Genomic DNA, 19,051 nt, shown 5'->3' on the forward strand with positions numbered 1-19,051 from the left:
AGAGAACCAGATTAAACAGTGAGAGAGGGGACTCCCCTAGTGGGTCTAGAGTACAATCCAATGATCCAGGAGCCACCAAACTGTTAAGAATTAAATAAGAGCAATGGCGGTAGGGAGATGTGGGTGGTGAGCAGCAGACAGGGAGAAAGTGTGTGTGGTATGGTACACTTTTTCTACCGTAAACTATAAAGAGATATGAAAAGACAAAAGGCTTGTTAACTCTTTAGGTCATAGACAGGTACTTTCCAGAATCTGGTGAAAAGTCCCAGAATGAGATAACTTTGACAAATGCTACAAGGCAGTCCTTGATCAGCAGCTAAGAGAGAAGATTTCAGGAATTTATACAGCTCAATGCTTGCTCAGGATCTACCAAGATAAAATTATTCCTGACACTCAAACACCAAATGGCTATGCAAGTACGTCTGGCTGGGTATTATCGCTGGCATGAGCAAACAACTAACTTAAAAACAGAGACATATCTGACAGACGCCACCACAACTGTGAGCAAGACGACGTCGCTTACGTCAGGACAAAAGGAAGTCACGGGATGTGGCACACACATCCACCACGTGGTATCACCGCTCAAAATGTGTCAGGTAAGTTTCACTGTGTGGAAACTCTCAAGTCCAAATTGGAGGACAGTCCACAAAACTACTGGCCTGATCTCACCAATGTTAATGCCGAGGAAGACAAAAACGGTAAAAGACTGCTTGAGACCAACGAGACAAAATCGGAACATAACGTGTAGTCCTTGAGTGGCTTCTAGAAAAACAAAGGGGGAAAACAAAGCTGTAGGAACATTACAGGAACAACACTGGAAATGGGAATCGGGTTATAGGCTGAATTGCTGTTAAATTTCTTTAGTGTGATAATGTATTGAGTGCCCTTGTTTTTAGGAGAGAGACACTGAAGTTCTTAGGGGTGAAGTGTTTCATATCTGTGATTAACTTTCAAATGTTTTAGAAAAAATTTACATTAAAAAAGAAAGACACAGGACTTCCCTGGTGGCGCAGTGGTTCAGAATCCGCCTGCCAATGCAGGGGACAAGAGTTCCATTTCTGGTCCGGGAAGATTCCAGATGCTGTGGAGCAACTAAATCCACAACTTCCAAGCCCCTGTGCCACAACTTCTGAGCCCATGTGCTGCAACTACTGGCGCTCGCGTGCCCTAGAGCCTGTGCTCTGCTGCAAGAGAGGCCTCAGCCTCCAAGGGCTGAAGGAAGAGAAAGACAGGCTAGATGCATTTGCTCATGGAGCTGTATAATGCACTTCAACCTGGAGAGAACCACTATCATGACGTTTATTTTAAAAATCTGCTTAAGGTAGGGCTGAGTGTGAAAATCCAGGGCAGTCACCAGAGGAAACTTGCAGAAAGCCTCCGCAGGTTCCTTATCGTCTATGTGTCTTCAAGACTTACTTGGTGACTGACCTGCATGGAGAGCAAGCTCTATGTGAAGATAAATGCCTCACAAGACAGAGACAAGCACTGAAGCCATTATGAATCTTTCCAAACTGGAGTACAAAAGCCACTGGACTTCAGTGTGAGTTACAGGAAGCAAGAAAAAGGAATCCAGTCCAGCTATGTTGGCTAGGATTTTTAAATAACTTGGAGAAATGCTAATCTGGGAATTCAGGACTGAGCTTTGAAGCTGTTTGCTTAAAATCATACCTGATGCCGATGGAGTGACTGAGGACTTGGATGGCAAGGAACTGGATGATGCCGAGAGGGGTGTGGGGTGGCTGAGAGGTCCAGAGGAAGCTGGCTTGGAGGCCGAGGAGAAGGGCAGCATCGAGGCTGTGCTCTGTGAGCTGTGAACAGGAGCCGAGGTGGCTGCAGCCGTGAACCTGAAAACGGCAGCCCAAGTGGGTCAGAACAGCCTACTGCTATGGGATTATTCGCAACAGTCATGAATGATCATCAAAAGGTAACTTCCTAGACTCTTCTGCCTTTAGGAAGTGCAAGGAAAGTGAAAGGAAAGTGAAGTTGCTCAGTCGTGTCCGACTCTTTGCGACCCCACGGACTGTAGCCTACCAGACTCCTCTGTCCATGGGATTTTCCAGGCAATAGTACTGGAGTGGATTGCCATTTCCTTCTCCAGGGGAGCTTCCCGACCCAGGGATCAAACCCAGGTCTCTCGCATTGTAGACAGATGCTTTACTGTCTGAGCCACCAGGAAAGTCCAAATGTGCAAATGTTTAGCTGTTTCCTGGGGCCTCCCCAGTGGCTCAGAGGTTAAAGCGTCTGCCTGGAATGCGGGAGACCTGGGTTCGATCCCTGGGTTGGGAAGATCCCCTGGAGAAGGAAATGGCAACCCACTCCAGTACTCTTGCCTGGAGAATCCCATGGAGGGAGGAGCCTGGTAGGCTACTAGTCTATGGGGTCGCAAAGAGTCAGACACGACTGGGTGACTTCACTTTCACTTTCACTTTCGCTATTTCTTACAAAAGGTGAAGGCTGCATGGAAACATTAATCATCTGCTTATTTGGAATGAAAATATCAAATACATACTTAACATGATGACAAAACTAAGTTTACCATGATATAAAACATTTACTGTCTAGCCTATCAGGCTGAGTGAAAAAAGAAGGTGGGACTCGATGGACTTCAGAGAGTTTAGTATCCTCCCTTTGTCATGGAAATTACTGAGGGATGATCATCTCTGGGGAAGGAGAATGGAAGATGAGAGCAGATTACTATCTCTGGGATGCTGACGGTCTACTAGGAAGGCGAAGTAAGTTTCACCTAAAAGAGTAAATGTCTGTAAACAATATAAGTGTACAGCATCAGATGACTAGTGAAACAAATCATGGTGTTACACAATGGAATACTAGGCAACCTTCAGAATGCAGTGGCTGCATGACAGTTTAGTATCGACAATGACATCGGCTGGCATCCCCTCCACAGTAACAGGGGAAGATACAGAAAAGTGGAGGGGGAAGCTGGTAGTATTTACACTCAATGGCAATTATGCGAAAGGGTACAGGTATAAGGGATACTTCTCTCAAAAGGCTTACATTCTGGTGGTGAGAACAAAACAAGCAGGTACAGAAGTGAAAAAATGAGATCACATAGGGCTTCCCTGGTGGTCCAGTGGTTAAGAATCTGCCTTCCAATGTGGGGAACTTAGATCTCTGGTCAGAGAACTAAGATCCCACATGTAAGTGAAAAACAAGTGATATGTCTACCTGTCAAACTTGAAGTATTACTTACTTTTCGCTAAGGTTGACCTTGACTGCAGGAGCTGACGGTGGGAAGGTGGGCTTCATTCCCATATTTGGAGCTGACACACTTGGCATTGGCGTGCTTTCCAGGGCAGGCTTAAAACCCGATGATCCAAAGGAGAATGAAGCAGCTGAGGGGGTCATGGGAGGGGCCACAGGCGTGGGCGCGAGGGAGGCTTGAGAAGGAGGAGCAAAAGAGAAGGGCGATGCGCCAGAGGCCAGGGCTGCTTTGGCAGCGTCAGAGCCACTGGAACTCGGAGGAGCCTCCCCAGGGACAGAACCAGAGGACTTCAAAGATGAAGAACCAAAGGAGAACACAGCAGAAGGCAGAGAGAAGGTGGAGGTGGGGGCAGCCTGTGATGAAGGCAGAACAGAGGCAGGCGCCGCGGCAGCTGGCACATCAGGCTTCTGCGGGGCCTGCGGGGAGGTGGGGGTAGTAGGAATACTTCCTGCAGTGAAACACAGGGAGGAAAAAGGAAGAGACAAGTTAATGCCGTGACAGTGGAGGTCCACATCACAGGAAGCAAGTGGAAAAGGGCTGGTGGAAGAATGAGGCCAGAAATAATTGGTCCTCATTCCAAAAGTTGTGGGGAGAAGAAATGAGAGCTGATGTTGAACTTTCCAGAGCAAACATTCCATATGGCAAGATATCTAAAACTTTGAAAGAAAAAGAAAATGCAGAAAGACATCAGACTAACGGGACTTCATAAACACCAACTTGAGTAATACAGAAAAAACACACTTCTTGATGTCACAGTGAAAAGTCATTCTGCAATATTTTATTATCAGGAAAAAACTTTAACTCAGACCTATGCCTCTTAATAGTCACTAAAACAATTCCAGTTTAATCAAAGATATATCTCCTTTGTTTTGAGATATACAAAAGGATATATGTAACTGTATCTCAAAACAAAGGTGGCAAAAAGTGAATTAAGTCCAAGTGTCTAACAACCTGATAAACCTAAAAGTGACCCCCAAAATCACAAAAGATAAAGATTTGACTAAGTACAAAAACTGGCATACAACCAAAAGGTATACTAGAAAAAAATCTGCAGCAAATGACAAGTAATATGTTTTATTTTTTAAATAAAAATTGAGATTTAAAAACCTTTTGAGGAGTTCTCTGGTGGTCCAGTGGTTGAGTCTGCCTGCCGGTGCAGGGCAAATGGGTTCGATCCCTAGTCGGGGAAGATTTGACATGCCTTGGGGCAACTAACCCCATGCGTCACAACAACTGAAACCCTGGTGCCCTACAGGCTGGGCTCCACAACAAAAGAAGTCACCACAATGAGAAGCCCGTGCACCGTAACAAAGAGCAGCACCCGCTCACCACAACTGGAGAAAACCCCACGCAGCAGTGAAGACCTGGTGCAGTCAAAAATTAACCAATTAAAAAAAAACAAAAATATAAAAGCAACAACAAAAATGTGGGGGACTTTAAATTTTTCATTTATTTATTTCTTAAATTTTTTGGCCATGCCTTGAAGCATGTAAGATCTTAGTTCCCTCACCAGGGATCGAACCCACACCTCCAGTATTGGAAGCAGAGTCCCAGCCATTGGAACACCAGGGAAGTCCTGAGACTTTAACAGATAAACGCTGGGAATCTAATTCACAGGAAGAAAATACATACATTCCCTCTAGTCAGAGAAACACAAATTAAATGAGGCATACTTTGGTTCTCTAAATTATCAAAATATAGTTACATATAATACCCTAGGTGTGAAAGGGTAAAATAAACCTAAAACTTTTTGTTACCAGGTACCTAATTTAGCAATCTTCGAGAAAACATTAAGTCTCAAAAAAATCATAAAAAATGGACCTTGTAATCCCAATTCTAAGAATAATGCCTATGAAATAACTTAAAAAGTAAAAAAGATATTTAATACAACCCAATGATAAAATATATTCAACAGAATATTAAACATTCTTAAATAAATCATAAGAATTGCATAAGAACCTGGAAAACACTTAAAATTTAAATAAATGAACTGCATATCAATTATGTATATAATATGATCACAGCTATGAAGATGTTTATGAAAAAACACTGGAAGAGAATACCATAAAAGGCAAGTTTAAATTTTTTTCTATTTTCCAAACTTTCTATAAACAAGCTAGTTCTCTAAATTCCCCAAAATTATTCTCCAAATAACTAAGAAAGCAATATTTTTCAATCAAAATATTTATAGGTCTTGGTTCTTTCAAACTGTCAGAGATGACAGTTTATGGTATCTAAAAGAATGAAATACTTAGGATACAACCATGAAAATGCCGGGCTTCCCAGGTGGCACTAGTGGTAAAAGATCTGCTGACAATCAGGAGGCACACGAGGTGCAGGTTCGATTTATGGGTCGGGAAAGACCCCCTGCAGGAGGGCAGAGCAACCCACTCCAGTGTTCTTGCCTGGAGACTCTCCAAGGACAGAGAAGCCTGGTGGGCTACAGTCCACAGGGTCTCAAAGAGTCAGATATGACTGAAGTGATTTAGCACATAAAAATGCCACTTTCTGAAAATAGAGAACCCCAAGTAAATGTTCACTTCTTTGAAAGTATAAATACAAGTAAATCTATTAATACTTCCTGGGGCTTCCCTGGTGGTTCAGTGGTAAAAAATCCACCTTGCAATGCAGCGGGTGCAGGTCCAATCCTTGACTGGGGAACTAAGATCTCACATACTACAGAGTAACTAAGCCCATGTGCCTCAACTAGAGAGACTGTGGGCTGCAACAGAAGCTTTCACAGGCCACAGTAAAGAGCGGAAGCAGTCAAACAAGTATTTAAAAAGAAAGAAAGAAAGAAAAAGAAACAAACATCATTCCCCAGGCTCCTGACTTCACAGGGCACACTGCTTATTATATATGGACCCAGAAACTGAGTGTAGGGAGTTCATGGGACGCAGAACCACTTAAAGGGAAGAAAACAACTCAAGAGTACACACTGTGTTGAGGAGATTTTCCAACATAACAGCACGAATACAGTCTATGCAAGGCACCTAGTATATTACTTAAGGTCACACTGACAGTTGATAGGAGCCCAAGTATCCAAGTGGCTCTATTTATGATGTATAATTCACTCTGCACTGGGAAGCAGTGCGATAAGACACTCTTAAGTGTTCTCAACCATACCCAAACCCACTGGTCCAAGTATTTTTTACAAGATATAGAATTGGTTACACTATGAGCTTTAAAAACTATATTAGAAGAGAAAAAGCTTACTAGTTATATATTCACAGAATTCAAAAAGAGAAATACTAGTGAAATTCTAAAATATGAAACAATGCCCTTCTAAAAAGTTTATTTTGTTCTCACAGGTGACTGTCATTGAGAAAATGCTGAAAATGCAGACTGGCATTTATATGCATGCATTTATGGACATAAAGAATATGTACCAAAATGTTGACTGGCTATTGCTTGATGACTAATGGGCTCTAAAGTGTTTTTATATTTTTCATTCAATTTTCCTCCAATAAGCATGTATTACTTAAGCAATACCTTCGGGGGTAGGGGGGGGTGGGTGCGGGGGGAGGAACTAAAGAAAATTAAATACAAAGAGAAAAGAAAATTTCCACGTTCTCACCATGCAGCAGTAGCCACTATCTACATTTTAGTATCTCACAAGTAGTTTTTTAATGTATATATTTTTCTCATAAAAAAAGAAACCATAGTGCTCTTTCATGCCATGTTCTGCCCTTTCTCTGTTAATAAATATAACATTTTTAACTGTTACATGACATTTCACTGTTTAGACGTACAATCACTTAACCAATTTCTCACATTAAACATGTTGGGTTTCAGATCATATAATATGGGGTCTCACAACAGGGTACTGTCAGTAAATTACCTAATGGGATCCATCGGGTTGAGCTTCCTTTTTCTCTAAAGTAAAGGCTGGTGAATAAAGCTTGAGGGTGAGAGATAGCAAGTGTGTGCATGTGTTCAAGGGGAAGACTGGTCCTCCCTTGAAGAGACAGACTGGCTGACAGTGATAACACTTTGCGACCTCACAGCGCTCATCCCAGCAGACACTCCTGTTCGAGCCTGCAGGACCCCCTGTCAGCCACAGCTGGGGTTGGGGGGGCAGTGGAGGTACACACCTGATGACTTGGGTTGCCGCTCTCCTTCCAACGAGAGCCGCTCTGGTGTCCTGAGGAGGGACCTTACGCCAGGATTTTGATTGATCATGTAAAAAGGACAAAGCACACCATCTGTTGAAAGTAACATAAGCACTGGAGCAGGTGGAAGAGTCTTCTCCTCATCTGTTAAAAAAGAAAACCAAGGTAGTAGAAGGGCCAAGTCAATGGAAGGGCCCCTGCGTGGGAGGTAAAGACAGCCTGACGTGCAAGGGGTTTCACTGGACTCTTCCGCATACAAGCTGCAGTTGGTTCGCTCTGACTTGGAGCTGAACAGCCCTTATGAATCGGCCCTTTAAAGCAGAGCTGTGATCAGACAGCCGGTGCAAACACCAGCAACTGTGCAGTGGCTCTGACTCTCCCAAAGCTCTGATTTTTATGTGTGTCCCGGTGTCAGGGAGACAGGTTCAGCATCCCCCCGACCAACACAGGAGTCTCTAGGAAAAATGACAGAGGAGACTCTTGGGGAAAACACACAGAAGGATGCAGAAAAGTGAGTCCAATTACTTTACAGTTGAATGATAAGCATGTATTTTGTCAATTAAGTCTTCGTGAGAATCAAAAGTAAAGTGAACCAGACCAAACAGTCTGGTCAGAGAAAGGAAAGGAACTCAGTGGTGCCTGACACAGACACCTCTCTAAAATAACGCACATAGTATATGCCTTTTTAAAAATATATACATACATTCCCAGTTTTATTCACATAAAACTGACAAATAAAAATTGCTATGTACTTAAGGTGTATAACATGACTTGAAGGACACACACACTGTGAAATGACTACCACAGTCAAGCTAATAAACACATCGATGGTGTGTGTAGTAAAAACCTGTTAAAAAGTTTTCATTGGCACAGAGCTGACTGACAACGTTGCATTAGTTTCTGCTGTATGGCAAAGTGAGTCAGTCATATACACTGTACACACACATCCACTTTTTGAGACTGTTTTCCCATCTGGTCACTATAGAGTATTGAGCAGAGCTCCCTGTGCTGGTAATTAGTAATGTCGAGCACCTTTTCATATACGTTGGCCATCTGTATGCTTTCTTTAGAAAAATGTCTATACAGGTCCTCTGCCCGTTTCCTAATCAGGTTATTTATTTCGCTTTGCTATTGAGTTGCATGGGTTCCTTATATATTTTGGGTATTACCCCTTATCAGATATACTTTGTAGATTTTTTTTCCACTCCATTCTTCTGCCTTTTCATTATACTGTCTCCTTGGCTCTTTTTAAAATTCTTTACACAAGTGTTACAGGTTGCACCCCACTTACAGTTACTGCCAGACACTGGCCGCGTGCACCGCCTCCCTGCAGCCTGTCTCGCACCCAGCGGTCTGTGCCTCCTGCTCCCCCTCTCCTATGATGCCCCTCCCCGCTTCCCTCTCCCTACTTGCAGCCAGTAGCTTGCTCTCTGGATCCCTGAGAAAAAATATGTCATTTCTCATGTTCACATTTCACGGGACTGCAGCCCTGCCAAGACTCAGCAGGGGAGAAGACAGACTCAGAGCACATGCTCGGGCCCCGTTTGGAAGTCTGTACTTGAGGCCTCCAATTTCTTATCCAAGCCATGGAACGGAGTATTGGGATACACCACCTGCCTGGGAGGCCCTGGGAAACCGGGAGGGGCAAAGAAACAAGGCTACGAAGTTGGTGTTGTGTATTCCAGCCATATTCTTACACACACAGAGACACACAGAGTGTGTGGCCTTGGTCAGTGAATATCCACTCAAATCAGACGGGTGTGGTATAGTGCACTCTGTCTAACTCTTTACACAGACACGCTACCACAAGCTGAAAGTGCACGGCAGAGAAAGTTCCATCAGGAAAATGTAGAGCTGGATTTGAATATTAACCATGATGGGAAGAAGACTATTCCTGCACGTAGCTTAGCTATGACAGACTATACTTACTGATGGTAATTTCCACTTGGTTAGTGTAATCTATGGCGACTCCCATGGGCAAGGAATCATCACTCTTGTCTGTCACAGGCAGTTCAGCTCGACTAGAATCCTCCAGCAGCCAAGATTCCCAGCTATTCTGGAAAAAAGAACAAGTAGAAGAAGATACAGCGTTGCTTAGAGCTTTTTCCAGCACTGTTCAAATAGGAGAGGAGAAAAAGGGAACTCACTTGGTTTAGTATTGCATTCCCTGGGACTCTAAAATCTGGAAACATAGTCTAAAAGCTACGAACTCCGCAGGAAGCAAGGGGTTCCTTTTCCAAGTCTTTCTATCTTTTCCTGGTGTACAAAGCTCCTGTCTGGTGAATAAATATCACTATCACGAACATCCTCTGACATGTCCTCCACCACATCTGAGTGGACTCCTGACACAGTGGGACCATCTGACAGCTGCATGGAGCCAGCCAGCAGCTGCTCTGAGGGATCTGCATGGGGACCAGGAGCGCCAGGTGACAACGGCTGCGGCCGTGAGCACACAGCCTAGAAAGCTGCCGGACGCCCCATGCTCACTCGACCACAGAGGCAGAGCTCTTGTCTTCCTAGTTCTCAGTGTATTTCCTCCAACGGTCAATCTTCCTGCCACCGGATTCCCTGAGAAGCCACATCTTTCCAATAAACTCCCCTTTGGCTCATGTTTGCTTGAGTGGGATCTGTTCCCTGCAACAAATGACTCCTGGTTTTTAAAAATCACAGCCATTTCGTCCAACTTTCAATGCTGACCAAAACTGGGCAGCATGAATTAAAGGAGGAATAATGCTCAACGAGAGACAGAAAAACAAAAAAACTGTTGAGGAAAGAAAACAATTGTGATCCAAGCCTTAGGCATGAAGTGAACAGTCACATTCACAATAACGTTAGTAAATGAAACAGGTTCCAACTTTGAAAAACAATCGGCAATACAACAATACACAAAACAAAGAAGGCTTGCTAATCACACAGGGCAAAATACAACCAACGTCAGCTTTGATTTTGTGGAGTATGAGATGCAGGTGACAACAGCTTACAGGTGGGCATGGAGGAGCTGTGCTACAGGCAAGGGTGGGTACTGAGATGGTCCTCTCACAGCCCGGAAGATCATGAGAGATGCTACATGGTAGAACTGTAAGAATCGAAAGTAAAAATGACTTACAGTTCAAAGGTAACAAGTAGAAGAGACTGAAACAGTGCTCTAATCCTATTGAAAGGAAGGACAGGAGTATAAAGGCCACACGTGAGCTAAACCCTCATTTGCATCATGGCCAATAATTTAAAGTTAACAATTGATAACCAGTGATGCAATAAATTATTATTTCGGGATAAGGAGATAACCATTAAGAGAGAGAGACCACAAGTTAAAAATGGTCTCTTTCAGAGAACAGGACAGACCAGGACAGGATGGGAAGGGCTGCTATTTCACGTATAAGCCCTTTTCCACTACTTGACTTTTCAACCATGAACATAAATTACTTTGATAAAAAGCAAAAATCAGAATGTTTCTTAATGTGTGAATACATAAAATACTTGTGTTATCAGGAGATTGTTACTGAAGTTAATCCAATTGGAGATTGTTACTGAAGTTAATCCAAGAGCAGCAAATCAAGAGTGCTGGACTCTGAGAGCTAAGCACTTATGGTGGGCCACCGTGCCACTCAAGAGAAGGGTGGATAAATGCTGAATGACTGAAGAGGCACAGGATGCACAGAACATTTTCAAACTCCAGGTAGACTTTTCAAAAGGGAAAGTTTTCGGCTGAGGAACTGTGTCTTCCGTGTAGTCTCTCTGCATAAGGGGAGTGTACCATGACAACCTCAGCCCACTCTGGCCTGCAAGGAGCACAAAGCAAGAGAAGGAAGATGGGGGCTTGTCTACACAGATGCTTTTAGCTTTCTGGTGGTTTTCCAAACAGAAAGTATTTCTCAAGAGTCACAGTTTGGTTTGACTTGCATGTCTCTCTTCCATAATCAAGGATGGGTTATAGTTAACTGAATAGAAGAGGCAGATTCAAGTAATAAGGAGAAAATAAAGACAGTTAAACAGAATAAAGCAGAAAAAGGCTCCTACACACCCAGGTACACTCGTATTGGAATACATTCAATTACGACTATGGGTATGAGGTATTCATGGAGGGTGGAAACAAACAGAGGGCTTTGGCTAACACTGAAGGAACTGCTGAATCCAGCACCCAAGTTTGTCCAACACAACACCCAAGCCATTTGGTCCACAGCTTTTTTAAGCTGTGCTCTCATCCAGAAACTCAATAAAAGGAGTGTGACTTCAGCTAAATCTTAACCTCACAGTTAAACCCCTCCAAAATCTCTCTCAGAACAACATCACATAAAAGTGACAAAAGAGAAACATTTACCTGGCTGCTTTGTCGCGCGAGGATGCTGACTTCTGTGGAAGCTGCGGATGCTGCCAGCACTAAATCCCTTCAAGGAATAAAACCGGAAGACCATTAAATTCAAACGGCAACAGCTGTACCTTGACTTGAGTCAGTGGTGACACCTACAAAGCTTCCCTAGATGTCAAGGAGAAAGGCGAGCTTTCTACCTCGTTGAAGGTAAGAAGATTTTGGACGTAAAGCGTACTTTTTAGTCCACAGGGCAGAGCCCTGGAGACTCAGCCAACTGTCTCCTTACTTAAGACAAAGGGGAGGCACTACAGAATCAGTTCAGATCCCAATAAATATACCACTCTGAACAGAGAATAACCTAACTGAAGCAAGAGAAACTTTGTTTCAAGAAATCCATCTTTCAAAGGGACACTTCAGCTCAGAGGGAAACTTTTAATATGTTCCTTAAATATCTGTATTTTCTTAAGTCATCAGTGGACTTATTGAGAAAATGGGATTTTTAAGTTTAGTGTGTATTCGAGGTATATAATTCAAGACTGGGGAAACAGATGTAGTAGTCAGGCATTATCCAACATGAGCTGAATATATGGTTAGGGCATCTCCAACCTCTATTCTCCTCTCTTACAGAGAGGAAACAAAACAGAACAAGCAGGACAAAATGACCCAGGTGTGCCCTCCCTCGTCCACAGCTCACCACTCTTCAACGAAGCTGAGGTAGTAATGATGCTGCCTCTCGGTACAGCTGCCATAGCAGGGCTCCATGAAGTTCATAAACACCTCAGGGTGCTTTTCCTCTTTTTTCTACATTGAACAGAATGAGAAAAAAAAAAATCTCATGGGTGATTTTTCTTTAATCCTACAAAGTTAAGAATCTCAAAAGATAAAATCCTTTAAGTTTTATGAAAAAAATTTACTGAGAAAATAAAAAAAGAAAATACATAGACACACTATAAAGACAACATTGAGCAATACAAAGAACAGAAACGTTGGCCATGGAGATTACTCAACTTCTCTGACAATGTTTTTCCCTATGTATGATGGACCTACACCTAAAGGAAATCATTCCTGAATATTCACTGGAGGGACTGATTGTGAAGTTGAAGCACCAATACTCTGGTCCCCTATGCAAAGAGCCAACTCACTAGAAAAGACCCTCATGCTGGGAAAGATCGAAGGCAGGAAGAGAAGGGGACAACAGAGGGTTAGATGGTTGGATGGCATCACCAACTCAACGGACATGAGTTTGAGCAAGCTTCAGGAGATGGTGAAGGACAGGGAAGCCTGGCATGCTGCAGTCCAAGCAGTCGCAGAGAGTCGGACACGACTCAGCAACTGAACAGCAACAACAAATGATGGACCTAAAAAAATCTACATCAAAGGCTGTTTTAACTGAGATATGAAAGGATATGTAGAAAGTTTCTAATCCAGGACACGGAACATAAACGGTACTCAGCAAATGCTAGTGTTAACATTATCCCTGGGAATAGAAAATCTTAATCTTGAAATAAGGCACCTTAACAAACTTATTTTTAAAATTTGACATTGTCAGGAACCCAAAAAGTTAATAAAAAGGAGGCACTTTTTTCTCATATCAGATTGGCAAAGATTAAAAATGGTACCACTGCATATTGACATACTTTGTTGTTCAGTCGTTGAATAAGTGAATGAATTTTGAAAATCAACATATTTTCTTGCTTTTCTAAAATGATTTCATCAGATTAACACCTATCATAACTCACAGTTTACAACTTAAAATTTTAGGATTTTTTTTCACCATATGGCTCAACAATAGAACGTGCTCTAAGAGGACACCACCATTTTGGTCCTCAGGCCCCTAGTGCAGCATTAAAAAAATCTCACACCTCAAGTGGTACCACTGCCAGTAAGGAAAGGAGAGAGACGCCTAAAGCCTCTAACTTTATTAGAAGACTTATATAATTCTCAAATAATCAAGACACCGCTTTCACACACATACCGGGAGCAGAGCCATCACCACATCTGGAGCCGTTTCCAAGGTCCCATCCGCCGCGGCATACACTATGGTGAATTCATAGGTGCCAATCCACAGAACGTCCAGAACTGAAAGACACACATCCTAATAAACCATCTCTGTGCTTGGAATAACCCCTGTACATTATAAAATTATCAGCTCATAGATAAACAAGTATCCAACTACTATAGCTTTTAAAAAGGTCTAGACTTCACTAAACGTAATTCACAAAGATTCAAAAAGCTCAAATTCATTCCAGAGTGGTATTTCACCCCCAGCAGATGATAATCAAAGCAAATAATGAAGAATTCTAATTAAAAAAAAAAAGTCAGGATCCATTTAACATCATTTACCAAGTGACACAGGTATCTACTAGAGAATTACTGTTACGGTGACTTAATTGTGTATGTATGCTGTGCTCAGTTATGTAGCTGTGTTCAACTCCTTGCCGCCCATGGACTGTAGACCACCAGACTTCTCTGTCCGTGGGATTTCTAGGCAAGAAGACTGGAGTGGGTTGCCATTTCCTTCTCCAGGGGATCGTCCTGTCCCAGGGATCGAGACCTAATTAGCTAGCTGAAACAGTGTTTTCACACAAGAGGCACCAGCACTTTCCTGAGCCGGTATGCAGGCCCCACATGGTCTAACATTTCTGCACCACAGACAGTGCCTCATTAGACGTTAGCCCAGTGAGAAAAGCAGATGCATTACCTCTGACGGGATGGTCTGCCTCATAAAATGGAGGACAAGGAATGACTTTCTTTTCCTGCAAAGTCTGAAAGAGATTTGAAAAAACCAGTGTCAAACAAAACAATCCCCAGACCGCAAATCCAACAACTGTATTGTCGTTTTACAGGCCAATGCCCTAAAAGAACATGGACCAAATTTCATGTAACGACTTTCTGTGCTGATAAAGAAGAAACTGAACCTGAACTTGAAGCCTGTCCCACCACATTCACCCTCTGTACCCTGCAGAGAACAGGAGGGATACACAGCAGCACAGGCCTCTGCACTGCCCGCGAGCCTCTCCTTCTCAACCGGGTGTGATCGGACATACACAGATTCTCTGCCGATTTATACTGAAGAGTACTCAGGAATATTATCTCTGGAAGACCACAGGAAAAGGATGACAGAGTGGGCACGCGACAGCTCTTTCCTGCATTCTCTTGGGTGCAGACAGATTTGTTGCAAGGAACATAAACTATATTTCAATAGGAAAAAACAGCAAAGATACTACCAAACCAACCCCAAAACAGTTACTTGATAAAAATGCTCTGAAGCCCAAGGCAAGACTTACAGGAAGATACTGGACCACAGTTCCATTCTGTTTCCCCACAGCCAGCTGCTTTCCTTTGGGGCTCCAGCACACTGGGTAAAGAAGAAAATACTACCAATTAAAAACTGAAGAAAATGGAGCAAACCGTGAGATATGTACCAAAACAGCCATGTAATCACCACTTCAGGCTTCCCTGGTGGTTTAGCGGTAAAAGATCCACCTGCCAATGCAGGAGGTGCAGGCTTGATCCCTGGGTCAAGAAGATCTCTTGGAGAAGGAAATGGCCACCTACTCCAATATTCTTGCCTGGGAAATCCCATGGACACAGGAGCCTGGCGCGCTGCAGTCCATGGGGTCGCAAAAGAGTCCGACGTGACTTAGCGACTAAATGGCAACAATTACCACTTTGTGTTCCTCTTTCTGTCAGTCCATGGAAGACTGTGGGATCATCCTTACTTGGCAAAGTAAAAAAAGAAACATCATGTCGATGACACAATCGAATTGTGATTTGTTACTGGGCCATTGAACCAGTTGCTAGAAAGGCTTTTTCAATGGAGTATTGCCCAGAAAGCTGTGAAGTGCAGAAAACTCCAGTTTTTAGATAAATCGAGGAGGATAGAAAAGGTTTTCAAATATCAAGAAATCTTTCTCTTGCTTCTATTGGATATTTTCTAATGTTTTCCCCCTAAGGTACAAATGACTGTTTCAGAGTCTGATCTTTCAGGTCAAAATAATTATTTCAACAACACAGTTCTAAACCAAACATTTCTATACCCAAACATTTCACCAGAAAACCCAAGCACACTGAAGGTAAATCATGTGTGCTGTGTGGCTTCAGGGACAGTAACTACACAAATAAAATACACTCTCTCCACTTCTACCAAAAAACAAGTATGACAAAGAGCCCTATTTGCTTTTTTCCTCAGAGATTAATTTTTAAATAGATGACCATTACCGTATGTTAAAGAGTAAAAGATGTTATTACTCACCAGACGTTACTCCTACTGTGGAAGGAAGGGTCGCACACACTTTCACTGTTTCTGTGACTTGTAGGACTGCAATGCTGCCGTCAGCCAGACAAACTGCCACCATGGAGGAGACTGTAGGGTTCCACTTCATGTCAATCACCAAGCCTCCTGCATCTTTTAAGAGCTTATGATATGCAAACGGACGCTTCTGCTGTTTAGCCTTTTAAAACAAATGCCCAGAGGCAAAAATAAACAGATAAATACAGAGACATTCAATGGTCCAAGAAAATTATTGAATATGCAAGTTTTCTCAAATTACAGTTCACTTTTCCCCATGACCATGAAAAAAAACTGTAGCCCTATACAACAGTCTATTTGTTACAGAAAATTTTAACATAATTTTGAAAATGGCCATCGATTATTGTAGCATACTCAGAGGGACTCTCAACAGGGAATACACAAATGCAAAATAATGGATAAAGAGCATATACTAAATAAAAACTGAGACTCTGCTTCTTAATAGTGTTGGGTCCTTGAATTTTAGAGAGTGCTCATCTTAAAATACTGCGCTTATTTTAATTGGTACGCAGAAGCCCCAGCAGGCTTCAAAATTCCAAAATTGCCTCAGTGAAAGATTTGTTGTAGAAGGCTAATGAAAGATTAATGATATAAAAGGTGCTTCAATATGTATGATTGAGCCCCTTCACCATTCACCTGAAACTATCACAACATTGCTAATCAGCTATACCCCAAAACAAAATTAAATGTTTAGTTTAAAAATTAAGAAAAAAAAGAGAGACCACCTGAGACCAGATTAAAGGCCTGCAGGCCCTGCACACAGGCTAATCTTCCATCAGCAACCCCGCCGTTGAGCCATTGCTGCGAAACTCCTTGCCAAAGCCTCTGGGCTTGAGGCGCAATTTCGGGGCACGAGCCTGCTGCATCCCCCTTTCCCCAGGAAAGGAATAAAGAAATTCCTTTCTACTGAAAAAAAAAAAAGTGCCTCAAACAAACCCCACCCCCCACCCCGCCCCCCGCCCAAGTACTGCTGGACTCTTGGTTACTTAAACTCTTTAGGCCTGTTTCTCTATCTCTGAGATGAAGACCATGATACCGAGTGTATGAGGCTAGTATAAAGCCAAGAGGGGTGGGCATGGATAAAAACAAGGCATGCAAAGCGCCAGCACAGGGCCTGGCACGCAGTCAATCTCAACACTCAATCTCACTGACGATTACCATTACTACACAGCCTGGAAAGGAAGAGCACTGCGGTGGGAGGCCAGACACCCAGGATGCAGGAACTTCTGACACTGTCTACTAACTCTGCGGCCTCAGGCAAGTCACTTAGGGTCCCTGGGCTCTGGCTGTCTCAAGTGTAAATGAGAAATGACAGCACCCTGGGGCAGGTGGTATTACAAAATAATTTCTTGAAGTCCCTATTATCGCAAAGATCTTGATTTATGATTCCGTAACTAAGGACCTCTTAAAAACCCGAATTCAACTCTAGAAAAAGAATTCAAAGGTCAACCAGGAACTTCTAGGTTATGATTCAACACCAGGCACTCTCCTTAGGTCCCTAGAGTTTGCCGGCAGCTTACCTCATTTGAGAATGTGCGAACATCAAAAAAAGCAATAATGGAACCATATTCACTGGACATCATGCACACGGACAGTGTGAGGTTATCGCAGCTCAAGGCCAGGTGATGTATTGGGAATTTCATAGGAACCAGCAAGCTTTGAACTTTATCAACTGAAAACCAAAAAACACAGAGCAGAAAATGGAATGTTTGAAGCATAAGCCACAAACTCTCTCTACTCAGGTCTATGTGACATCATTCTTGCATCTACATAAACGTACGCACACACACCCGGATACCAAGTTGTGCAGAACTGCAGCTTTCTTATAGATGGCTAATGCTGCAGTGAGTGCTGTCGGGGCTCTCCCTCATACGGCCTGGGGAAACCAACTGTGGCCAGAGCCCTGGCTGAATATAGTCCTGTACCATATTTCTGCAACAATGCTCCAAACAGTACACATTCCCCTGTGTTTGGATGATGCTATTGTGACAACTAAAAGGCCATGCAGCAAAGTTCTTCTCCTACAGAGCCAGAACCCAAGTTGAACTGAACAACAAAAAAAACGTGTGGCACCATGGTAAGCCGTTCTTCCCTCTGAGTTCAGAGGAACAAGTCACCGGAAGAGAAATACAAAGGAGCAGAGAGAACACCCAGGAAGGCGTCCAGCAGCCCATCTAGCACTCCCTCTTCTTGGGGGTCAACCTCAGGACTAACAGTAGTTTTGCTATGTAAAACTTGGGAAGCAGATGACGTTAGCACTTCTCTACGCTCCTCTCTCTATCATGCAACAGAAACCAAGGAACTTACCTATTTTATTAGGATCATCTCCAGGTTTATTCTGAATAAGAAGATTTTTAGTAGAAAAAACGTGCAATCCACTGGCTCCACCAGCAAAGACCAGGCCGTATTTGTTGGACACAGAAAGCAGACTCGAGCGTTCCTTGGGCAACTCCTCAGGAGAATCAAAGATTCTCACTTTCTTCAGTGCTCTAAACTGAAAATCCTATGGTGCAGGGTCAAAACAAGATCAATTCAGGACAAACAGGACGTTAGATTACCTGTCATATTCTGGTACAGCAAAATATATATTACCCTAAGAGTAAAGACTGTGTGGCTGGTTTGACCCCTGGGTGGGGCAGATCGCCTGGAGGAGGCAATGCCAACTCACTCCAATATCCTTGCCTGGAAGATTCTATGGAAAGAGGAGCCTGGTGGGCTACAGTCCATGGACTTGCAAAAGTTGGATGCAACTGAGCATGCACACGTTAAGTTGTACTATACATATTTTTTTCCCTTCAATTCTAAATCTATCTTTAAATCAAGGTTTTAGTGAAAAGAATGTAAATTTCCTTTTGCTTACACTCTAAGACATAAAAACCAAAGACAGCCTTTCTCAGCCTCCATTTGTGTACCTTTATGGTGTTTCCTATGGCTTCCCTTGTGGCTCAGGTGGTAAAGAATCTCCCTGCAATGCGGGAGACCTGGGTTTGATCCCTGGGTTGGGAAGATCCCCTGGAGAAGGGACAGGCTACCCACTCCAGTATTCTGGCCTGGAGAATTCCATGGACTATATATAGTCCACAGGGTCGCAAAGA

General features: G+C 43.0%; 1 protein-coding gene across 4 annotated transcripts in view; it reads right to left on the reverse strand.

Annotated features, from left to right (window-relative positions):
* The window catches only part of NUP214 (nucleoporin 214), an 89,965-nt gene that overhangs the window by 69,043 nt on the left and 1,871 nt on the right, over positions 1 to 19,051 (reverse strand). For all 4 annotated transcript variants that reach the window (XM_042248051.1, XM_012161064.4, XM_012161056.4 and 1 more), the window contains exons 2-13: positions 18,264 to 18,459; positions 17,477 to 17,628; positions 15,900 to 16,098; positions 14,932 to 15,002; positions 14,346 to 14,409; positions 13,620 to 13,723; positions 12,339 to 12,445; positions 11,654 to 11,720; positions 9,265 to 9,391; positions 7,318 to 7,479; positions 3,212 to 3,671; positions 1,669 to 1,844 (exon numbers count right to left, since the gene is read on the reverse strand). In XM_042248051.1, the coding sequence (XP_042103985.1) occupies positions 1,669 to 1,844; positions 3,212 to 3,671; positions 7,318 to 7,479; positions 9,265 to 9,391; positions 11,654 to 11,720; positions 12,339 to 12,445; positions 13,620 to 13,723; positions 14,346 to 14,409; positions 14,932 to 15,002; positions 15,900 to 16,098; positions 17,477 to 17,628; positions 18,264 to 18,459 (1,885 nt within the window). The remainder of the gene's footprint in view (positions 1 to 1,668; positions 1,845 to 3,211; positions 3,672 to 7,317; positions 7,480 to 9,264; positions 9,392 to 11,653; positions 11,721 to 12,338; positions 12,446 to 13,619; positions 13,724 to 14,345; positions 14,410 to 14,931; positions 15,003 to 15,899; positions 16,099 to 17,476; positions 17,629 to 18,263; positions 18,460 to 19,051) is intronic.

Source organism: Ovis aries, chromosome 3, assembly GCF_016772045.2.
Source record: "Ovis aries strain OAR_USU_Benz2616 breed Rambouillet chromosome 3, ARS-UI_Ramb_v3.0, whole genome shotgun sequence".
NCBI classification, from domain to species: domain Eukaryota; kingdom Metazoa; phylum Chordata; class Mammalia; order Artiodactyla; family Bovidae; genus Ovis; species Ovis aries.